Source organism: Ascaphus truei, unplaced genomic scaffold (genome assembly GCF_040206685.1).
Source record: "Ascaphus truei isolate aAscTru1 unplaced genomic scaffold, aAscTru1.hap1 HAP1_SCAFFOLD_206, whole genome shotgun sequence".
In the NCBI taxonomy this organism is placed as follows: domain Eukaryota; kingdom Metazoa; phylum Chordata; class Amphibia; order Anura; family Ascaphidae; genus Ascaphus; species Ascaphus truei.
The window spans coordinates 215,778-241,860 of NW_027454968.1; the positions used below are offsets into that span (position 1 = coordinate 215,778).

Genomic DNA, 26,083 nt, shown 5'->3' on the forward strand with positions numbered 1-26,083 from the left:
GCACCCAAATATACACCGGCAACAAAACAATGCAATGCCAGGCACCCAAATATACACCGGCCACAATACAATGCAATGCCAGACACCCAAATATACACCGGCCACAATACAATGCAATGCCAGGCACCCAAATATACACCGGCCACAATACAATGCAATGCCAGGCACCCAAATATACACCGGCCACAATACAATGCAATGCCAGGCACCCAAATATACACCGGCCACAATACAATGCAACGCCAGGCACCCAAATATACACCGGCCACAATACAATGCAACGCCAGGCACCCAAATATACACTGGCGACACACTTTATTCGAGCTTGGCTAGTCCCACGAATTCGGGTATACCCGGGTGTATTGAGGTTTGTGACTGTTTTCTGCCCGAGTTCATTGAGGTATTTTCCATGCAGGGATTTAAGCATTTTATTCCCGCTGGCTGCAATACTGCACAGTATATTTATATATACTGCATTACAATTCATGAATTTATGCCATCTGGTAGACACGCGAAGCATTGCAGCCTATTAAATCCTTATCATTATCATTTAACAGATTAGCCGCCCGTCAGCCAGGCATGAACCCAGGCTGGGAAGGCAAACGCAACGGGGCTTGTCAGAGGTGAGGAGTGGCGCATTCCAGGTATCTGCCAGGTACATACTGGGTATTTGCTCGAATAAAGTGTGTCGGTGCAGTACACCGGCAACAATACAATGCAATGCCAGGCACCCAAATATACACCGGTCCCAATACAATGCAATGCCAGGTACCCAAATATACACCGGCCACAATACAATGCAATGCCAGACACCCAAATATATACCGGCCACAATACAAAGCAATGCCAGGCACCCAAATATACACCGGCCACAATACAATGCAATGCCAGGCACCCAAATATACACCGGCAACAATACAATGCAATGCCAGGCACCCAAATATACACCGGCCACAATACAATGCAATGCCAGGCACCCAAATATACACCGGCCACAGTACAATGCAATGCAATGCCATGCCAGGCACCCAAATATACACCGGCCACAATACAATGCAATGCCAGACACCCAAATATACACCGGCCACAATACAATGCAATGCCAGGCACCCAAATATACACCGGCCACAATACAATGCAATGCCAGGCACCCAAATATACACCGGCCACAATACAATGCAATGCCAGGCACCCAAATATACACCGGCCACAATACAATGCAATGCCAGGCACCCAAATATGCACCGGTCACAATACAATGCAATGCCAGGCACCCAAATATACGCCGGCCACAATACAATGCAATGCCAGGCGCCCAAATATACACCGGCCACAATACAATGCAATGCCAGGCACCCAAATATACACCGGCCACAATACAATGCAACGCCAGGCACCCAAATATACACCGGCCACAATACAATGCAATGCCATGCACCCAAATATACACCGGCCACAATACAATGCAATGCCAGGCACCCAAATATACACCGGCCACAATACAATGCAATGCCAGACACCCAAATATATACCGGCCACAATACAATGCAATGCCAGGCACCCAAATATACACCGGCCACAATACAATGCAATGCCAGACACCCAAATATACACCGGCCACAATACAATGCAATGCCAGACACCCAAATATACACCGGCCACAATACAATGCAATGCCAGGCACCCAAATATACACCGGCCACAATACAATGCAATGCCAGACACCCAAATATATACCGGCCACAATACAAAGCAATGCCAGGCACCCAAATATACACCGGCCACAATACAAAGCAATGCCAGACACCCAAATATACACCGGTCACAATACAATGCAACGCCAGGCACCCAAATATACACCGGCCACAATACAATGCAATGCCAGGCACCCAAATATACACCGGCCACAATACAATGCAATGCCAGACACCCAAATATACACCAGCCACAATACAATGCAATGCCAGGCACCCAAATATACACCGGCCACAATACAATGCAATGCCAGACACCCAAATATATACCGGCCACAATACAAAGCAATGCCAGGCACCCAAATATACACCGGCCACAATACAAAGCAATGCCAGACACCCAAATATACACCGGTCACAATACAATGCAACGCCAGGCACCCAAATATACACCGGCCACAATACAATGCAATGCCAGACACCCAAATATATACCGGCCACAATACAAAGCAATGCCAGGCACCCAAATATACACCGGCCACAATACAAAGCAATGCCAGACACCCAAATATACACCGGTCACAATACAATGCAACGCCAGGCACCCAAATATACACCGGCCACAATACAATGCAATGCCAGACACCCAAATATACACCGGCCACAATACAATGCAATGCCAGACACCCAAATATACACCAGCCACAATACAATGCAATGCCAGGCACCCAAATATACACCGGCCACAATACAATGCAATGCCAGACACCCAAATATATACCGGCCACAATACAAAGCAATGCCAGGCACCCAAATATACACCGGCCACAATACAAAGCAATGCCAGACACCCAAATATACACCGGCCACAATACAATGCAATGCCAGGCACCCAAATATACACCGGCCACAATACAATGCAATGCCAGGCACCCAAATATACACCGGCCACAATACAATGCAATGCCAGGCACCCAAATATACACCGGCCACAATACAATGCAATGCCAGGCACCCAAATATACACCGGCCACAATACAATGCAATGCCAGACACCCAAATATACACCGGCCACAATACAAAGCAATGCCAGGCACCCAAATATACACCGGCCACAATACAATGCAATGCCAGGCACCCAAATATACACCGGCCACAATACAATGCAATGCCAGGCACCCAAATATACACCGGCCACAATACAATGCAATGCCAGGCACCCAAATATACACCGGCCACAATACAATGCAATGCCAGGCACCCAAATATATACCGGCCACAATACAATGCAATGCAATGCTAGACACCCAAATATATACCGGCCACAATACAATGCAATGCCAGGCACCCAAATATACACCGGCCACAATATAATGCAATGCCAGGCACCCAAATATACACCGGCCACAATACAATGCAATGCCAGGCACCCAAATATACACCGGCCACAATACAATGCAATGCCAGGCACCCAAATATACACCGGCCACAATACAATGCAATGCCAGGCACCCAAATATACACCGGCCACAATACAATGCAATGCCAGGCACCCAAATATACACCGGCCACAATACAATGCAATGCCAGGCACCCAAATATACACCGGCCACAATACAATGCAATGCCAGGAACCCAAATATACACCGGCCACAATACAATGCAATTCCAGGCACCCAAATATACACCGGCCACAATACAATGCAATGCCAGACACCCAAATATACACCGGCCACAATACAATGCAATTCCAGGCACCCAAATATACACCGGCCACAATACAATGCAATGCCAGGCACCCAAATATACACCGGCCACAATACAATGCAATGCCAGGCACCCAAATATACACCGGCCACAATACAATGCAATGCCAGGCACCCAAATATACACCGGCCACAATACAATGCAACGCCAGGCACCCAAATATACACCGGCCACAATACAATGCAACGCCAGGCACCCAAATATACACTGGCGACACACTTTATTCGAGCTTGGCTAGTCCCACGAATTCGGGTATACCCGGGTGTATTGAGGTTTGTGACTGTTTTCTGCCCGAGTTCATTGAGGTATTTTCCATGCAGGGATTTAAGCATTTTATTCCCGCTGGCTGCAATACTGCACAGTATATTTATATATACTGCATTACAATTCATGAATTTATGCCATCTGGTAGACACGCGAAGCATTGCAGCCTATTAAATCCTTATCATTATCATTTAACAGATCAGCCGCCCGTCAGCCAGGCATGAACCCAGGCTGGGAAGGCAAACGCAACGGGGCTTGTCAGAGGTGAGGAGTGGCGCATTCCAGGTATCTGCCAGGTACATACTGGGTATTTGCTCGAATAAAGTGTGTCGGTGCAGTACACCGGCAACAATACAATGCAATGCCAGGCACCCAAATATACACCGGTCCCAATACAATGCAATGCCAGGTACCCAAATATACACCGGCCACAATACAAAGCAACGCCAGACACCCTAATATACACCGGCCACAATACAATGCAATGCCAGGCACCCAAATATACACCGGCCACAATACAATGCAATGCCAGGCACCCAAATATACACCGGCAACAATACAATGCAATGCCAGGCACCCAAATATACACCGGCCACAATACAATGCAATGCCAGGCACCCAAATATACACCGGCCACAATACAATGCAATGCCAGGCACCCAAATATACACCGGCCACAATACAATGCAATGCCAGGCACCCAAATATACACCGGCAACAATACAATGCAATGCCAGGCACCCAAATATACACCGGCCACAATACAATGCAATGCCAGGCACCCAAATATACACCGGCCACAATACAATGCAATGCCAGGCACCCAAATATACACCGGCCACAATACAATGCAATGCCAGGCACCCGAATATACACCGGCAACAATACAATGCAATGCCAGGCACCCAAATATACACCGGCCACAATACAATGCAATGCCAGGCACCCAAATATACACCGGCCACAATACAATGCATTGCCAGACACCCAAATATACACCGGCCACAATACAATGCAATGCCAGGCACCCAAATATACACCGGCCACAATACAATGCAATGCCAGACACCCAAATATACACCGGCCACAATACAATGCAATGCCAGACACCCAAATATACACCGGCCACAATACAATGCAATGCCAGGCACCCAAATATACACCGGCAACAAAACAATGCAATGCCAGGCACCCAAATATACACCGGTCACAATACAATGCAATGCCAGGCACCCAAATATACACCGGCCACAATACAATGCAATGCCAGACACCCAAATATACACCGGCCACAATACAAAGCAATGCCAGGCACCCAAATATACACCGGCCACAATACAATGCAATGCCAGGCACCCACATATACACCGTCCACAATACAATGCAATGCCAGGCACCCAAATATAACACCGGCCACAATACAATGCAATGCCAGACACACAAATATACACCGGCCACAATAAAATGCAATGCCAGACACCCAAATATACACCGGCCACAATACAATGCAATGCCAGGCACCCAAATATACACCGGCCACAATACAATGCAACGCCAGGCACCCAAATATACACCGGCCACAATACAATGCAATGCCAGGCACCAAAATATACACCGGCCACAATACAATGCAATGCCAGACACCCAAATATACACCGGCCACAATACAATGCAATGCCAGGCACCCAAATATACACCGGCCACAATACAATGCAATGCCAGGCACCCAAATATACACCGGCCACAATACAATGCAATGCCAGGCACCCAAATATATACCGGCCACAATACAATGCAATGCCAGACACCCAAATATACACCGGCCACAATACAATGCAATGCCAGACACCCAAATATACACCGGCCACAATACAAAGCAATGCCAGGCACCCAAATATACACCGGCCACAATACAATGCAATGCCAGGCACCCACATATACACCGGCCACAATACAATGCAATGCCAGGCACCCAAATATACACCGGCCACAATACAATGCAATGCCAGACACACAAATATACACCGGCCACAATAAAATGCAATGCCAGACACCCAAATATACACCGGCCACAATACAATGCAATGCCAGGCACCCAAATATACACCGGCCACAATACAATGCAATGCCAGGCACCCAAATATACACCGGCCACAATACAATGCAATGCCAGGCACCCAAATATACACCGGCCACAATACAATGCATTGCCAGACACCCAAATATACACCGGCCACAATACAATGCAATGCCAGGCACCCAAATATACACCGGCCACAATACAATGCAATGCCAGACACCCAAATATACACCGGCCACAATAAAATGCAATGCCAGACACCCAAATATACACCGGCCACAATACAATGCAATGCCAGGCACCCAAATATACACCGGCCACAATACAATGCAATGCCAGGCACCCAAATATACACCGGCCACAATACAATGCAATGCCAGGCACCCAAATATACACCGGCCACAATACAATGCATTGCCAGACACCCAAATATACACCGGCCACAATACAATGCAATGCCAGACACCCAAATATACACCGGCCACAATACAATGCAATGCCAGACACCCAAATATACACCGGCCACAATACAATGCAATGCCAGGCACCCAAATATACACCGGCAACAAAACAATGCAATGCCAGGCACCCAAATATACACCGGTCACAATACAATGCAATGCCAGGCACCCAAATATACACCGGCCACAATACAATGCAATGCCAGACACCCAAATATACACCGGCCACAATACAAAGCAATGCCAGGCACCCAAATATACACCGGCCACAATACAATGCAATGCCAGGCACCCACATATACACCGTCCACAATACAATGCAATGCCAGGCACCCAAATATACACCGGCCACAATACAATGCAATGCCAGACACACAAATATACACCGGCCACAATAAAATGCAATGCCAGACACCCAAATATACACCGGCCACAATACAATGCAATGCCAGGCACCCAAATATACACCGGCCACAATACAATGCAATGCCAGACACCCAAATATACACCGGCCACAATACAATGCAATGCCAGGCACCAAAATATACACCGGCCACAATACAATGCAATGCCAGACACCCAAATATACACCGGCCACAATACAATGCAATGCCAGGCACCCAAATATACACCGGCCACAATACAATGCAATGCCAGGCACCCAAATATACACCGGCCACAATACAATGCAATGCCAGGCACCCAAATATATACCGGCCACAATACAATGCAATGCCAGACACCCAAATATACACCGGCCACAATACAATGCAATGCCAGACACCCAAATATACACCGGCCACAATACAAAGCAATGCCAGGCACCCAAATATACACCGGCCACAATACAATGCAATGCCAGGCACCCACATATACACCGGCCACAATACAATGCAATGCCAGGCACCCAAATATACACCGGCCACAATACAATGCAATGCCAGACACACAAATATACACCGGCCACAATAAAATGCAATGCCAGACACCCAAATATACACCGGCCACAATACAATGCAATGCCAGGCACCCAAATATACACCGGCCACAATACAATGCAATGCCAGGCACCCAAATATACACCGGCCACAATACAATGCAATGCCAGGCACCCAAATATACACCGGTCACAATACAATGCAATGCCAGGCACCCAAATATACACCGGCCACAATACAATGCAATGCAATGCCAGGCACCCAAATATACACCGGCCACAATACAATACAATGCAATGCCAGGCACCCAAATATACACCGGTCACAATACAGTGCAATGCCAGGCACCCAAATATACACCGGCCACAATACAATGCAATGCCAGGCACCCAAATATACACCGGCCACAATACAATGCAATGCCAGACACCCAAATATACACCGGCCACAATACAATGCAATGCCAGGCACCCAAATATACACCGGCCACAATACAATGCAATGCCAGGCACCCAAATATACACCGGCCACAATACAATGCAATGCCAGGCACCCAAATATACACCGGGCACAAAACAATGCAATGCCAGACACCCAAATATACACCGGCCACAATACAATGCAATGCCAGGCACCCAAATATACACCGGCCACAATACAATGCAATGCCAGACACCCACATATACACCGGCCACAATACAATGCAATGCCAGGCACCCAAATATACACCGGCCACAATACAATGCAATGCCAGGCACCCAAATATACACCGGCCACAATACAATGCAATGCCAGGCACCCAAATATACACCGGCCACAATACAATGCAATGCCAGGCACCCAAATATACACCGGCCACAATACAATGCAATGCCAGGCACCCAAATATACACCGGCCACAATACAATGCAATGCCAGGCACCCAAATATACACCGGCCACAATACAATGCAATGCCAGGCACCCAAATATACACCGGCCACAATACAATGCAACGCCAGACACCCAAATATACACCGGCCACAATACAATGCAATGCCAGGCACCCAAATATACACCGGCCACAATACAATGCAATGCCAGGCACCCAAATATACACCGGCCACAATACAATGCAATGCCAGGCACCCACATATACACCGGCCACAATACAATGCAATGCCAGAAACCCAAATATACACCGGCCACAATACAATGCAATGCCAGGAACCCAAATATACACCGGCCACAATACAATGCAATGCCAGGCACCCAAATATACACCGGCCACAATACAATGCAATGTCAGGCACCCAAATATACACCGGCCACAATACAATGCAATGTCAGGCACCCAAATATACACCGGCCACAATACAATGCAATGCCAGGCACCCAAATATACACCGGCCACAATACAATGCAATGCCAGGCACCCAAATATACATTGGCCACAATACAATGCAATGCCAGGCACCCAAATATACATTGGCCACAATACAAAGCAATGCCAGGCACCCAAATATACACCGGCCACAATACAATGCAATGCCAGGCACCCAAATATACACCGGCCACAATACAATGCAATGTCAGGCACCCAAATATACACCGGCCACAATACAATGCAATGTCAGGCACCCAAATATACACCGGCCACAATACAATGCAATGCCATGCACCCAAATATACACCGGCCACAATACAATGCAATGTCAGGCACCCAAATATACACCGGCCACAATACAATGCAATGTCAGGCACCCAAATATACACCGGCCACAATACAGTGCAATGTCAGGCACCCAAATATACACCGGCCACAACACAATGCAATGCCAGGCACCCAAATATACACCGGCCACAATACAATGCAATGCCAGGCACCCAAATATACACCGGCCACAATACAATGCAATGCCAGGCGCCCAAATATACACCGGCCACAATACAATGCAATGCCAGGCACCCAAATATACATTGGCCACAATACAATGCAATGCCAGGCACTCAAATATACACCGGCCACAATACAATGCAATGCCAGGCACCCAAATATGCACCGGCCACAATACAATGCAATGCCAGGCACCCAAATATACACCGGCCACAATACAATGCAATGCCAGGCACCCAAATATACACCGGCCACAATACAATGCAATGCCAGGCACCCAAATATACACCGGCCACAATACAATGCAATGCCAGGCACCCAAATATACACCGGCCACAATACAATGCAATGCCAGAAACCCAAATATACACCGGCCACAATACAATGCAATGCCAGGCATCCAAATATACACCAGTCACAATACAGTGCAATGCCAGGCACCCAAATATACACCGGCCACAATACAATGCAATGCCAGGCATCCAAATATACACCGGCCACAATACAATGCAATGCCAGGCACCCACATATACACCGGCCACAATACAATGCAATGCCAGAAACCCAAATATACACCGGCCACAATACAATGCAATGCCAGGCACCCAAATATACACCGGCCACAATACAATGCAATGCCAGGCACCCAAATATACACCGGTCACAATACAATGCAATGCCAGGCATCCAAATATACACCGGCCACAATACAATGCAATGCCAGGCACCCACATATACACCGGCCACAATACAATGCAATGCCAGGCACTCAAATATACACCGGCCACAATACAATGCAATGCCAGGCATCCAAATATACACCAGTCACAATACAGTGCAATGCCAGGCACCCAAATATACACCGGCCACAATACAATGCAATGCCAGGCACCCAAATATACACCGGCCACAATACAATGCAATGCCAGGCACCCAAATATACACCGGCCACAATACAATGCAACGCCAGGCACCCAAATATACACCGGCCACAATACAATGCAATGCCAGGCACCCAAATATACACCGGCCACAATACAATGCAATGCCAGGCACCCAAATATACACCGGCCACAATACAATGCAATGCCAGGCACCCAAATATACACCGGCCACAATACAATGCAATGCCAGGTACCCAAATATACACCGGCCACAATACAATGCCAGGCACCCAAATATACACCGGCCACAATACAATGCAATGCCAGGCACCCAAATATACACCGGCCACAATACAATGCAATGCCAGGCACCCACATATACACCGGCCACAATACAATGCAATGCCAGGCACCCAAATATACACCGGCCACAATACAATGCAATGCCAGACACCCAAATATACACCGGCCACAATACAAAGCAATGCCAGGCATCCAAATATACACCGGCCACAATACAATGCAATGCCAGACACCCAAATATACACCGGCCACAATACAATGCAATGCCAGGCATCCAAATATACACCGGCCACAATACAATGCAATGCCAGGCACCCACATATACACCGGCCACAATACAATGCAATGCCAGGCACCCAAATATACACCGGCCACAATACAATGCAATGCCAGGCATCCAAATATACACCGGCCACAATACAATGCAATGCCAGACACCCACATATACACCGGCCACAATACAATGCAATGCCAGGCATCCAAATATACACCGGCCACAATACAATGCAATGCCAGGCACCCACATATACACCGGCCACAATACAATGCAATGCCAGGCACTCAAATATACACCGGCCACAATACAATGCAATGCCAGGCATCCAAATATACACCAGTCACAATACAGTGCAATGCCAGGCACCCAAATATACACCGGCCACAATACAATGCAATGCCAGGCACCCAAATATACACCGGCCACAATACAATGCAATGCCAGGCACCCAAATATACACCGGCCACAATACAATGCAACGCCAGGCACCCAAATATACACCGGCCACAATACAATGCAATGCCAGGCACCCAAATATACACCGGCCACAATACAATGCAATGCCAGGCACCCAAATATACACCGGCCACAATACAATGCAATGCCAGGCACCCAAATATACACCGGCCACAATACAATGCAATGCCAGGTACCCAAATATACACCGGCCACAATACAATGCCAGGCACCCAAATATACACCGGCCACAATACAATGCAATGCCAGGCACCCACATATACACCGGCCACAATACAATGCAATGCCAGGCACCCAAATATACACCGGCCACAATACAATGCAATGCCAGGCACCCAAATATACACCGGCCACAATACAATGCAATGCCAGGCACCCAAATATACACCGGCCACAATACAATGCAATGCCAGACACCCAAATATACACCGGCCACAATACAATGCAACGCCAGGCACCCAAATAAACACCGGCCACAATACAATGCAATGCCAGGCACCCAAATATACACCGGCCACAATACAATGCAATGCCAGGCACCCAAATATACACCGGCCACAATACAATGCAACGCCAGGCACCCACATATACACCGGCCACAATACAATGCAATGCCAGGCACCCAAATATACACCGGGCATAATACAATGCAATGCCAGGCACCCAAATATACACCGGCCACAATACAATGCAATGCCAGGCACCCAAATATACACCGGCCACAATACAATGCAATGCCAGACACCCAAATATACACCGGCCACAATACAATGCAATGCCAGGCACCCAAATATACACCGGTCACAATACAATGCAATGCCAGGCACCCAAATATACACCGGTCACAATACAATGCAATGCCAGGCACCCAAATATACACCGGCCACAATACAATGCAATGCCAGACACCCAAATATACACCGGCCACAATACAATGCAATGCCAGGCACCCAAATATACACCGGCCACAATACAATGCAATGCCAGGCACCCAAATATACACCGGCCACAATACAATGCAATGCCAGGCACCCAAATATACACAGGCCACAATACAATGCAATGCCAGGCACCCAAATATACACCGGCCACAATACAATGCAATGCCAGGCACCCAAATATACACCGGCCACAATACAATGCAATGCCAGTCACCCAAATATACACCGGCCACAATACAATGCAACGCCAGACACCCAAATATACACCTGCCACAATACAATGCAACGCCAGGCACCAAAATATACACCGACCACAATACAATGCAACGCCAGGCACCCAAATATACACCGGCCACAATACAATGCAATGCCAGACACCCAAATATACACCGGCCACAATACAATGCAATGCCATGCACCCAAATATACACCGGCCACAATACAATGCAATGCCAGACACCCAAATATACACCGGTCACAATACAATGCAATGCCATGCACCCAAATATACACCGGCCCCAATACAATGCAATGCCAGACACCCAGATATACACCGGCCACAATACAATGCAATGCCAGGCACCCATATATACACCGGCCACAATACAATGCAATGCCAGGCACCCAAATATACACCGGCAACAATACAATGCAATGCCAGGCACCCAAATATACACCGGCCACAATACAATGCAATGCCAGGCGCCCAAATATACCCCGGTCACAATACAATGCAATGCCAGACACCCAAATATACACCGGCCACAATACAATGCAATGCCAGGCACCCAAATATACACCGGCCACAATACAATGCAATGCCAGGCACCCAAATATACACCGGCCACAATACAATGCAATGCCAGGCACCCAAATATACACCGGCCACAATACAATGCAATGCCAGACACCCAAATATACACCGGCCACAATACAATGCAATGCCAGGCACCCAAATATACACCGGCCACAATACAATGCAATGCCAGGCACCCAAATATACACCGGCCACAATACAATGCAATGCCAGACACCCAAATATACACCGGCCACAATACAATGCAATGCCAGGCACCCAAATATACACCGGCCACAATACAATGCAATGCCAGGCACCCAAATATACACCGGCAACAATACAATGCAATGCCAGGCACCCAAATATACACCGGCCACAATACAATGCAATGCCAGGCACCCAAATATACACCGGCCACAATACAATGCAATGCCAGGCACCCAAATATACACCGGCCACAATACAATGCAATGCCAGGCACCCAAATATACACCGGCCACAATACAATGCAATGCCAGGCACCCAAATATATACCGGCCACAATACAATGCAATGCCAGGCACCCAAATATACACCGGCCACAATACAATGCAATGCCAGACACCCAAATATACACCGGACACAATACAATGCAATGCCAGACACCCAAATATACACCGGCCACAATACAATGCAATGCCAGACACCCAAATATACACCGGCCACAATACAATGCAATGCCAGGCACCCAAATATACACCGGCCACAATACAATGCAATGCCAGGCGCCCACATATACACCGGCCACAATACAATGCAATGCCAGGTACCCAAATATACACCGGCCACAATACAATGCAACGCCAGGCGCCCAAATATACACCGGCCACAATACAATGCAATGCCAGGCACCCAAATATACACCGGCCACAATACAATGCAATGCCAGGCACCCAAATATACACCGGCCACAATACAATGCAATGCCAGGCACCCAAATATATACCGGCCACAATACAATGCAATGCCAGGCACCCAAATATACACCGGCCACAATACAATGCAATGCCAGGCACCCAAATATACACCGGACACAATACAATGCACTGCCAGGCACCCAAATATACACCGGACACAATACAATGCAATGCCAGGCACCCAAATATACACCGGCCACAATACAATGCAATGCCAGGCACCCAAATATACACCGGCCACAATACAATGCAATGCCAGACACCCAAATATACACCGGACACAATACAATGCACTGCCAGGCACCCAAATATACACCGGCCACAATACAATGCAATGCCAGGCACCCAAATATACACCGGTCACAATACAATGCAATGCCAGGCACCCAAATATACACCGGCCACAATACAATGCAATGCCAGACACCCAAATATACACCGGCCACAATACAATGCAATGCCAGGCACCCAAATATACAGATCTTTTATACACAGAGAAGGCAGTAATTTAATATCTCACGTTACACACAGTTCTGCATCCCCGCCTTTCCCCATTAATCTCTTAGCGTACATTGCTTCCACTGCAGCAAAGGACTCTGGGTAATGACACTCAATTTGCTTCTCACCTATTGTAACACGGACCCCTGTAAAGTGTTGGCTGCTGTATTACACAGCTTTGATTAACAAAACGCGGGCGCCAATATCCCTCCTCCCAGACATCTCTTTGCACCTTTTATGTTTAAGCACCGTGGGATTCGGCGAGACAGGTTACACATTCTGGAATTTGAAGCTGGGCGCGCGCGTGACGCCTGCGCTGTGTCGCTCGCCCACTACATCCGCAGCCTTGTAAAGCTTTCCTATACTCTCTATATAGTGAATAAAACGTGATCTCGCTAAACACTTCTAACAAAGTGTATCTCAATACGTGGCAGCACAAAGTGTATCTCAATATGTGGCAGCACAAAGTGTATCTCAATACGTGGCAGCACAAAGTGTATCTCAATACGTGGAAGCACAAAGTGTATCTCAATACGTGGCAGCACAAAGTGTATCTCAATACGTGGCAGCACAAAGTGTATCTCAATACGTGGCAGCACAAAGTGTATCTCAATACGTGGCAGCACAAAGTGTATCTCAATACGTGGCAGCACAAAGTGTATCTCAATACGTGGCAGCACAAAGTGTATCTCAATACGTGGCAGCACAACGTGTATCTCAATACGTGGCAGCACAACGTGTATCTCAATACGTGGCAGCACAAAGTGTATCTCAATACGTGGCAGCACAAAGGATGAAGAATTATATTGTGCAAAACACCAAGACTGCAAAGTCCCAAACTCATTCAATATACCTATATAAGGCCCCGGATATAGTGCGCGCACGACGTCGCGCATGCGTCACCCGCCACTGTCGGCTGAGCGATTCTGTGACCTGAGATCCACAGCGACGGGGAGGCGTGGCCAAGACGTCAGGGACACTGGTTCGCCGTCATTGGCTGAACCGCTCACGTGATAAAACACAAAATCTGTGGTCTCCTGGAACGTCTGCTGCGCCTCTTCGCGTGCACTATGGCCGGACCCTTTGATCCCCTGCAGTTTGTCAGAGCCGTGCGCGCCGTGGCTCACACCGTGGCTCGCACCGTGGCTGCGGCCTAACTTCGAAATCCCAAAGTCATTCAAATGAATGGAATACACTATAATTTCCCTGACGTATTACACTGGATTTAGTTTTTTTTTGGGGGGGGGGGATGTGTCTTTTTATATCTTCCGGGTGGCGCGTTCTTTTAATTTTGATGGCTATTACCTGTGTCGGCCGGTTGAAGCTCGTCTGAGAAACGAATGCGATCTGTTCAATGAAAGTTCTCAGGATATCCCTGCTTCAGCACAGGTGGCTCAATCAGGGGCTCAGTCTTCGACTGTGCTGAAGGTGTGCTGAAGCTGGGATATCTTTCAAATCTGACCTGTTGGGGTGGAGGGGGCTTGAGACATGGAGTTGAGCCCCCCTGCTCTACTCTACATGTAATAGACATAGCAAATAGGCTCGGCTTGAGGGGGAGCCCGACCACAGTGGTCGAGGAGGACACCACCAGTCCGTACCGGGAGCTTGGCTCGAGCGGTCCTGGTTGCTATGAAAGCCGCCAGAGGGCCTGCGTCCTACCACGGCTGAAGGCCGAGCGGCGACGGATTCCCGGCTCTCACCTCTAACACGTTCTTCTTGCTGGACTTCTCCTTGCTGGCCCATGCAAGCGACGCCCCTCGTAACTTGACCGTGTGCTCTGGGGTGGTTAACGAAGACGGCTGCTTCTAGGAGCGAGAGAAGAACGCGACACGTCCCGTGATACTGCGCGCACAGCGCTGCCATTCCTGCCTTACACGCTAGACATGCAAATAGCCACAACATTCAGCCTCGATATCCACACAAAATGCGTCAGTAATTGTGCACAACCTAGAAGGGCTTTCCCCATAGTGCAATCTAATGTATGGGAGACAACTCCTGAGGAAGCCGCTGCAGCGGAACGCGTTGGGTGGGTGAGACATCTAGATTCCGACCCCAAAACGGTCACTGGTAGTGAGGAGAAAGACAGAGATACTGGAAGTGATGTAGGACTCATAGAGGGGAGCCAATCGCGCCGTGTGTACAGTACAACACGCGCGTTTTGATGTAATACGTTCTTGATATACTACACCAGGAGTGGCCAACTCCAGTGTCCTCAAGGGCCACCAACAAGTCAGGACATCCCTGCGTCAGCACAGGTGGCTCAATCAGCGGATCAGTCAACGACTGACCTGTTGGTGGCCCTTCGGGACTGGAGTTGGCCACCCCCGTGCTACACTATACGTTTCTCTTTCTTGCCCGCTTTGGGTAGGTCCATGCTCCGGGGGACGAGGCTCATGTGATATACAGCAAGAAGACGCACAAGAACTAAACAATAAGATCGATTCTGTAACACTTCATCCCCACAGTTTGAAGAGCGTCCTCGACATGTCTGGTTGTGATCGGACGTTGGCCACGGGAAGACTAGAACATCAACCGTTTACATTGTCGATTGGGTTAAACCTCTCACCGAACTGTTGGACGACAGATTCTTCGAGTCCTTAAAAAAGGTCAGAATCCCGCCCTCTAGAACCGTCCAAGACGAGCTCCAGTTCTTTCTGTAGGTCACAAAGGGAAAAAAAGGGAATAGAACATTCTTCAGCTGCATTTTCCGGGGGGATAACTTTGTCACTCGGGGGGAGTCATCCGAGTGATGGGACCCTCTCCTGAGGTCAAAGACATCCTTAAATTACCCAAAAGGAGAAAAGACTCGTTTCTATGTATCAAGAAAGTGGTTTGCGCTCAGGAGAGAGCTCAACTCCAGTCTTCAAGCCTCCCCCCAACAGGACAGGTTTTCAGGATAATCCAACTTCAGCATAGGTGGCTCTTTGACTGAGCCTCTGATTGAGCCACCTGTGCTGAAGCAGGGACTGATTAAGTCACCTGTGCTGAAGTAGGGACTGATTGAGCCACCTGTGCTGAAGCGGGGATATCCTGAAAACCTGGCCTGTTGGGAGGGGGGAGGGGGGTGCTTGAGGACTGGAGTTGAGCCCCCCTGCGCCAAGGCACTTGCGTGTAAAAAAATGTGCACTTTTCTCTGCCTGAAACGCAGCGTTTTTATGAAGAGTTTTTCTAGAATTTGTTGAGCGCCCCGCTAGTAATTTGCGCTAAACAAAATGCCGCCACCGTTAAGGTGATGGAGAAAAACAACCGTCACGGACCTACACCCACATACAAACGTAACTCCGCCCTAAGCGCCTCACACATGCCCCATAAACCCCTCATCTCGTCACAGACAGACGCAGATAGAGCCGACAAGCGCCAACATCTCCCTGAGGCAGTCGTGGCGGCGAAACGCGATTAAGGGGTCTCGTTTGGGAAATTTATACTTTTTTATTTATACCCAAATCTGACACTATTTTTGATGTATGTTTTTAAAGTTAGACTTGGGAGGGGTTTGATTTCCTCAGGATGCTCCCGTTTGTGTGAGTTCCCTATGGGAGGTGGTTCCTTGTGTGAGACGAGGTCCCCTATGTGTGAGAGGAGGTTCCTTCTCTGAGGAAGTACCCTGTGGGAGGAGGTCCCCTGTGAGAGGAGGTCCACAGTGTGAGATGAGGTCCCCAGTGTGAGATGAGGTCCCCAGTGTGAGATGAGGTCCCCAGTGTGAGAGGAGGTCCCCAGTGTGAGAGGAGGTCCCCAGTGTGAGAGGAGGTCCCCAGTGTGAGAGGAGGTCCCCAGTGTGAGAGGAGGTCCCCTGTGTGAGAGGAGGTCCCCTGTGTGAAAGGAGGCCCCCTGTGTGAAAGGAGGCCCCCTGTGTGAGAGGAGGTCCCCTGTGTGAGAGGAGGTCCCCTGTGTGAGAGGAGGTAGCCTGTGTGAGAGGAGGTCCCCTGTGTGAGAGGAGGTCCCTTGTGTGAGAGGAGGTCCCTTGTGTGAGAGGAGGTCCCCTGTGTGAGAGGACGTCCCCCGTGTGAGAGGACGTCCCCCGTGTGAGGAGGTCCCCTGTGTGAGGATGTACCCTGTGTGAGGAGGTCCCCTGTGTGAGGAGGTCCCTTGTGTGAGGACGCCCTCTGTTTGGGGAGGTCCCCTGTTTGGGGAGGTCCCCAGTGAGAGGAGGTCCCCAGTGAGAGGAGGTCCCCAGTGAGAGGAGTCCCCAGTGAGAAGAGGTCCCCAGTGTGAGGAGGTCCCCAGTGTGAGGAGGTCCCCAATGTGTGAGGAGGTCCCCTGTGTGAGGAGGTCCCCTGTATGAGGAGGTCCCCTGTGTGAGGAGGTCCCGTGTGGTGAGCATGTTCTTGTACAGATAGTCACCCTCCCCACATCCTTATTGGCTGCCTAATAAGGACAGGGGGAGGAGATAAGGGCAAAGAAAAAAACCTGACTGACAAGTTTCCCCTTTCAGAAGCCCCCAACAAATTCAACTGTTCGACTATGTGGGATTGAACTTTTAAGCTACAGATGTAGCAAGACTTAACATCCCCGCAGCCGCTCGAGGTCACGCAATCGCTGTGGTTGCAACATAGAAGGATTAACGCTGCAGGGGAACCATTGAGAAGCATGGACCCCCCGCAGCTCGATCGCGACAGACACCGTCCCAGGCGCTGAGGACTTTTGCTTGTTCGGCCGTGGCGATGGGGACAGTGAGTCTTGCTCCACCTGTAAGTGAACTCCAGCCCATCCTGATGAAGGACATCTCCCCATAACCTACAAACCTTCTTCTCTCCCCTCTCCTTCCCTCTACCCCTTTCCGAGGCAGGGACTTACTCACCGAAGCCTTTTACCATTCTCGGCGATCTTTGTTTTATGAAGCACTCCGGCTTTCTCCAGGCCTTTTGTCTAGAGCAGAAAAAAAAGAAGAAAGCTCTGTGTTATATTGAACACCTGATCTCTACGGAGAAGGTCTTCTTGTGACGCCCAGGGTGATGGAGTATGTGTGAGACGTACGGTTGGAATCAGGGAAATCTCTGCAAGCTCAAAGAAGACACACGTTGCGTGTGATTGTGGAGAGGAAAAGGCCTCAGAATCTGTGTATGGTGAGAGGAGACTCACAATGTTTGTTATATTTATTTAAATCATGGGGAAAGCCAGTCGGATGTTAGGTTGTACAGAGAGAGGCATAAGCAGCAGAAAGACGGGGGTGGTGATGCCACCTTTGTAGATCATTGGTGAGACCTCATCTAGAGTGCTGTGTTCAATTCTGGAGACCCTAACTCTGGAGATGGGGCAAAGAAGTGCTACTAAGATGGTGCACGGTCTACAGCAGAAGACTCATCAAGAAAGACTACAGGACCTAAAAATGTCCTGCTTCAATTACACAAGCGAGAGGAGGGGTGTGATAGAAACGTTCAAACATACAAAGTATGGGAGGGAAGCCTATTTCAGAGAGAGAAGAGCTAGAACAAGAGGCCGTTGTCCGAAGCTGGATGGTGGCAGCTGAGGGGACATGTGAGGAAGGACTTCTTCATGGAAATGGTGGTGGCTTCATGGAACAGCATCCCAGCAGAGGTGGTAGGGGGTTAATACAATAAGGGAATTCAAACACGCTTGGGGTAAACAAAGAATCAAAGAGGGTTTTATAGCCAATAGAAAAATGGGTGGGCTGAGTGGCTATTACCCCGCCATCAAATGTTTCTATGTGAAATGTGTATTTTATCGTTCTATTGGTTTTATTTATATTTCCGTTCCGGGACAAAACGTGTTGCTAATATTAGAAGTGGCTCTCCGAGCCCTGCCCACATGCCAGTGTTACTTTAAGTATACGTTTGTATAGAGACAGACTTAATATACAGGCGGTCGCTAAAACCGCGTTACGGGCACTGCACAGCTCGTTCAATGCAATACACTTTATTCCAACCTGCTGCGGACTTCCGGCGTGCGTCAGCGTGCTGTACTCGGCGTTATCTGTCCAATACGCGGGGGTAGCTTCCGGCTGCAAGAAATGCGTGCCGTTATTTATTAGCGTCATTCAGAATACGCACGTAGCTCGTCACGTCTCGCTGCGACCAAGAACCCGCCGGCGTTCGGCCGCAGAAGGACCCTCTGCCGCTGGACGCTACGCCAAGGTAAGTTGATTTAAGGGTTAGTCTAGTGGTTAGGGTAGGAGGTGGGGGGGTTAAGGATGGGTTTTTGGTTTTTAGGGTAAGGGGTTAAGCTTTTTAGGGTAGGGGATTAAGGTAAGGGGTTTTAGGGTAAGGGGTTTGGGGTTTTAGGGTAAGGGGTTTTAGGGTAAGGGGTTTTAGGGCAAGGGGTTCTAGGATAAGGAGTTTTGGGGTAAGGGGTTCTAGGGTAAGGAGTTTTGGGGTAAGGGGTTCTAGGATAAGGAGTTTTGGGGTAAGGGGTTCTAGGATAAGGAGTTTTGGGGTAAGGGTTTCTAGGGTAAGGGGTTGTAGGGTAAGGGATTTTAGGGTAAGGGGTTGTAGGGTAAGGGGTTGTAGGGTAAGGGGTTGTAGGGTAAGGGGTTGTAGGGTAAGGGGTTGTAGGGTAAGGGGTTGTAGGGTAAGGGGTTTTAGGGTAAGGGGTTTTAGGGTAAGGGGCTTTAGGGTAAAGGGTTTGGGGTTTTAGGGTAAGGGGTTTTAGGGTAAGGGGTTTTAGGGCAAGGGGTTTGGGGTTCTAGGATAAGGAGTTTTGGGGTAAGGGGTTCTAGGGTAAGGGTTTCTAGGGTAAGGGGTTTTAGGCTAAGGGGTTTTAGGCTAAGGGGTTTTAGGCTAAGGGGTTTTAGGCTAATGGGTTTTAGGCTAAGGGGTTTTAGGCTAAGGGGTTTTAGGCTAAGGGGTTTTAGGCTAAGGGGTTTTAGGCTAAGGGGCTTTAGGATAAGGGGTTTTTGGGTACGGTGTTTTAGGGTAAGAAGTTAGCATTAGGGGTTACAATTAGGGGGGTTATGGCAGGGCTCACCTTGACAGCGAGAGTCCCCGGCAGTGAGGTGAGTGGCGACCAAACGCCGCCGGAGATTTGGTCGCGGAAAAATGTCCTTTGAACAAACATCCTAGACCCGTCCGCAGCACGTACAGTCGTACTTCCCTTTCACCTGACAACCTGCCCCGCCCTCGGGTGTCTCCTACCGTAAATATTTGTTTGGTGAGGTGTGGGGGGGGGGGGGGGTGGGAAACGTCTTTACCTCTGCCTCCTTCGGCACAAAGTGCGAGGTGAAATTATGCTGCCAGGCAGTAAAGATGTCCCTCTCCTGGTCCGATTCGCTGCCGGGACGCCGGGGATCTTTAGGGCTCATCTACAGATTGACCAAAAATAAATGAGAAACACGGAGAAAGTGACTATAACATGGAACGGGGCGCGTGGCGCGGGAAGGGAAGGCTGGCGACCAGTCGGGATTGATCTTTGCTATTATGGAGGTTCTTGTGGAGAATGACTTGGAGGCCAATGTCCCTTCTGGACAAAGCTGTCTATACGGAAGATGAGGGGTCAGTGGCGTAACTACCACCCGGGCAAGTCGGAACCCTCCCTCCGGACACTTGATGAACCACCCCCTGCCGCCCCCCCCCCCCCCCCAAGCGGGTACAGAAGCCCCCGTGCTGTCCCCCACAGTAATGAAACTTATTGCCGGGGAGACTGCAGGTCAGAGCAGCCCTCCTCCATGATGTTGCAGTGTAATTGGACGAAGCGTCATCACGATGTCACATGGCGACGCGTTGCCATGTGACGCATCAACGTTGTGACGTCACCCCGGGGGCCACTTAAGGAGTAGTTACGCCACGGCGTGGGGTAGAGTCAGGAGGTAGAGATGAGTGGTCCCACCCTCCCACCCCTTACATATGGATTCTATGGTTCTTATGAGATATATACATATATATAGCAATCGGAACAGATGGCACTCCAAGCAAATAAGTCAATGGACAAGGTGCATGCTTCATAGAGTAAGAATAGGTAACAGCTGCTATCACCAAAACGACAGCAAAGAAACAGCACTCAAATTTCATCAAAGCAAAAAGTGTATTGACAAAACACATCAGCACAAAGATAACCAACGTTTCGGTCCTCTAAGGACCTTCCTCAGGGTGGTGCATGTTACTTATTAGGTATATCCCTGTATGCCTTTCCTTTCTAACAGGGTGTCCAAACTTTCCTTACACATATCTCCTGTATCTGCCCTCACAGTCTCCATGGGGAATGAGTCCCGCACTGTAACTGCCCTTACTGTAAAGATCCCTTTCCTTACACATATCTCCTGTATCTGCCCTCACAGTCTCCATGGGGAATGAGTCCCGCACTGTAACTGCCCTTACTGTAAAGATCCCTTTCCTTACACATATCTCCTGTATCTGCCCTCACAGTCTCCATGGGGAATGAGTCCCGCACTGTAACTGCCCTTACTGTAAAGATCCCTTTCCTTACACATATCTCCTGTATCTGCCCTCACTGTCTCCATGGGGAATGAATCCCGCACTGTAACTGCCCTTACTGTAAAGATCCCTTTCCTTACACATGTAGCCCCGAGGTGAAATTTGAATCCCTGGCCCCTCTCCGCGAGTGCCGTGAGGTAGCGGGTGCCGCCGGAGGCTGCGACGGACCCGCCGGCACTTCGCGAGGGTGGGGGCCAGAGCAGGGAGCAGATCGGAGCTGTGGTTGCCGGGGACGCGATCGGGCCGCGATCGCGTTGCCACCGGCCCGGCGGCTTAAGCAGAGTGCGCCGCCATTGCGCGTTAGCTCGAGCATGCGCAGGAGGAGGAAAGCGCGCGATAGGATCCCCAGTGCAGGGAGAGATCGCGCGAGAGTAGGGAAGGTAGTAGAGAGGTTGAGGCGGCCATTAGGGGTTCGCGCATGCGCAAGGGAAGCGCGCACGCGGCCCCAATGCATTAGGCAGCCCCTGGGAACTACAACTCCCAGGAGGCTTAGGGAGACAGGCATCAGGTGCCTGAGTGTGGCCAATAGGGCTGGAGGAAGCTCAGCCCGGGAATATAGATACATTTCCCGGGCTTGCATGCGTCAGTCAGGCAGAGGAGAAGGAAGGTGTAGGAAGGGTGCAGGGAGCGCGTGGCTCCTGCATCAGGTAAGGGTTCTCCCTAGATTCCCAGGCAGGCCCCAATTCCCGGGAAGGGCAGGGGGTAACTGAGGAGGGACGCCTTAGCTAGGGAGGTGACCCTTGAGTGTGGAAGGTGCGGTTTGGCAGTGCCACAGCGGAGAGGGCTGTGGGCACTGTCAAAGAGGCACAGTGTGCAAGCAGTGGATTTGCTGCGGGATCCAGGTGGCTGTGTGTGATTGCAGCTGTCTGTGTGTGTGTCGCTGCATGTGCTGGGCGCAGTACGTGCAGCGTGTGTGAAGTGTGTGTGAATCCCTGCAGGCTGACAGTGTGAGCTGAGTGTTGGCTGCAGGTGCGTTAGGCTGTTAGGATTAGCAGTTACAGTTGAGACTGGGTAGCTAGGGGAAGGGGGGGGGGCAGGTTATTGTCCACAGGCCCTAGGAGTTCTCCCCAAGCCATCCCAGGTTGCGGTTCCTCAGGGACAGGCCCTAGGTTAGGGTTGTGTCACTCTAGGAGTAGTTAGGAAAGGAAGCTGATAGCGCGGTTGCGGTTCCCCTGCGGTTGGTGTTGCCGTGATCCGGTTGGAGTTCCCGGGAAGCGGTGGGACCCTCGTTGGGGTCCACGGCGGAAGTACCTGAACAAGGATCAGACGGACGTCTGACCCTTTTAGAAGAGAGTGTGGCGGTCCCGAGCATCGGAGTGCTCGGAAGGTATCTTCAAGTATTATAAGTGCACCAACTGGGCCCTAGCTTAATATAGTGACTGCGCAGTCACCCACGACCTTTCGTAGGAGTACGAGACATTGGGTGTGAGGTGATCACAGGACACTGGGTGGGGAACACCAGACATTGGGCTGAGGTGATGCGGATAGAGCATCGGGTTACGTTATGTTATGTATTGAGTTATATGTGTGTGTTAAGTAAAGTGTCAGTTATTGGTTTATCTACGTGTGTTATTGTATTTCTTACCCAGGGCTATCTTTCCTAACGGGGGATCCTGGGTAAGTGGAGGCGCTGCACCAGGTATGGTAAGGGTTTCCCCAGGCTCCCAGCTAGCGGAGGCTCAGATCTCCTGGAGCCACAGGTGTGAAACGGTACCAGTAGTTCCTTTGTGCAGGAGGGTTCACAAAAAGGGCTACACACATATCTCCTGTATCTGCCCTCACAGTCTCCATGGGGAATGAATCCCGCACTGTAACTGCCCTTACGGTAAAGAACCCTTTCCTTTGTTGCTCGTGAAATCTCCTTTCCTCCGACCTAAAGGAATGGCCCCGAGTCCTTTGTACTGCCCGTGGGATGAATAGTTCTTTTAAAAGCTCCTTGTACTGTCCCCGCATATATTTGTATATAGTTTTCATATCCCCTTTTAGACGCCTCTTTTCTAATGTAAATACAGCTCAACCCCGTTATAGCGCGAGGGCCATCCGATCCGACCGCGCTATAACTGGGGTCGCGCTAATTTCCCGATCGGGAGGAGGGAGGTGGGGGGAGGAGGTGGAGTGAGGCGCCGGCAGCCCTACGTGTCCCCTAGCAGCCACTGTAGTTCTCCCAGCATTCCCCGCACTCCCCTCAGCAGCTCCTCACCATCCAACCACGGATCCCCGCAACTCTCCTCCAGCCTCACATCGATCCCCCCCCTATTCCCCACACCTATTCCCCCCCCAGCCTCATACTGATCCCGCACCGCCCCCCCAGCCTCCCGCCGATCCCCGCACCGCCCCCCCCAGCCTCGCGCCGATACCCACACCGACCCCCCAGCCTCGCACCGATCCCACAGCCTTGCACCATTCCTTCCCCCACCCCCCCCAGAGGCCCTACGATGCCCCCAAAGGTGGGATGTGACACCACAGGTAGAGGGGGGGGCTGAGTGTGTGGTGTGTGCTGTGAGTGTATGCAGTGTGCTGTGAGTGTGTGCAGTGAGTGTGTGCAGTGTGCTGTGAGTGTGTGCAGTGTGCTGTGAGTGTGGTGTGTGCTGATGCTGTGTGTGCTGTGAGTGTATGCAGTGTGTGTGTGCACTGTGCTGTGTGCTGTGAGTGTGTGTAGTGTGCTGTGTGCTGTGAGTGTATGCAGTGTGCTGTGAGTGTATGCAGTGTGCTGTGTGTGCAGTGTGCTGTGAGTGTGTGCTGTGTGCTGTGTGTGCTGTGTGCGCTGTGTGCGTGTGCAGTGTGCTGTGAGTGTGTGCAGTGTGCTGTGAGTGTGTGCTGGTGCTGTGTGTGTGCAGTGTGCTGTGAGTGTGCTGTGAGTGTGCAGTGTGCTGTGAGTATGCAGTGTGTGCAGTGAGTGTTTGCAATGTGTGTATGCAGTGTGCAGTGAGTGTATGCTGTGGCAGTGTGCAAAAAAAAATGTAAAACATTTTTTATTTATTTTAATTTTTTTTAAATTGGGGGTCCATGATCAAACTGCGTTATAAGCGGATCTGCATTATAGAGGCTCGCGCTATAACGGGGTTGAACTGTACGTATATCTAATTTAGCTAGCCTCTCCTCATAAATCAGGTTATCCATCCCCTTTATTAATTTGGTGGCTTTTCTCTGCACTCTCTAGTTCCATAACGTCTTTTCTTATGGATTGGAAATAACTCATCCAAATTGCTGTTAGCTGTTTACCTTAGCAATCTACTGTATATGGTCCAATAACAATATAATAACGTGTGTATTCTGCGATGATGCTGATGGAAAAATTATAAACAAACGTATTCAAAAATAATATGTAACTACCACACAGGTACAGTAACACTGTGAGTTATATGCAATGTTTCCCCAACTACTGTACAAATGTGAACTTATTCAACAGAGAGGAAGAGAGGAGGCAGGCATTAAGAATGGGAAATTCGCCTGAACAATTGGTGCAGAAATCAGTCATTTATAGG

General features: G+C 49.6%; 1 protein-coding gene across 4 annotated transcripts in view; it reads right to left on the minus strand.

The window, feature by feature from the left end:
• Positions 1-26,083, minus strand: part of LOC142477230 (rho GTPase-activating protein 27-like) — a 104,120-nt gene that overhangs the window by 33,749 nt on the left and 44,288 nt on the right. For all 4 annotated transcript variants that reach the window (XM_075582225.1, XM_075582223.1, XM_075582224.1 and 1 more), the window contains exons 5-9: positions 21,359-21,469; positions 20,099-20,173; positions 19,013-19,080; positions 16,781-16,868; positions 15,915-16,019 (exon numbers count right to left, since the gene is read on the minus strand). In XM_075582225.1, coding sequence (XP_075438340.1) covers positions 15,915-16,019; positions 16,781-16,868; positions 19,013-19,080; positions 20,099-20,173; positions 21,359-21,469 — 447 coding nt within the window. The remainder of the gene's footprint in view (positions 1-15,914; positions 16,020-16,780; positions 16,869-19,012; positions 19,081-20,098; positions 20,174-21,358; positions 21,470-26,083) is intronic.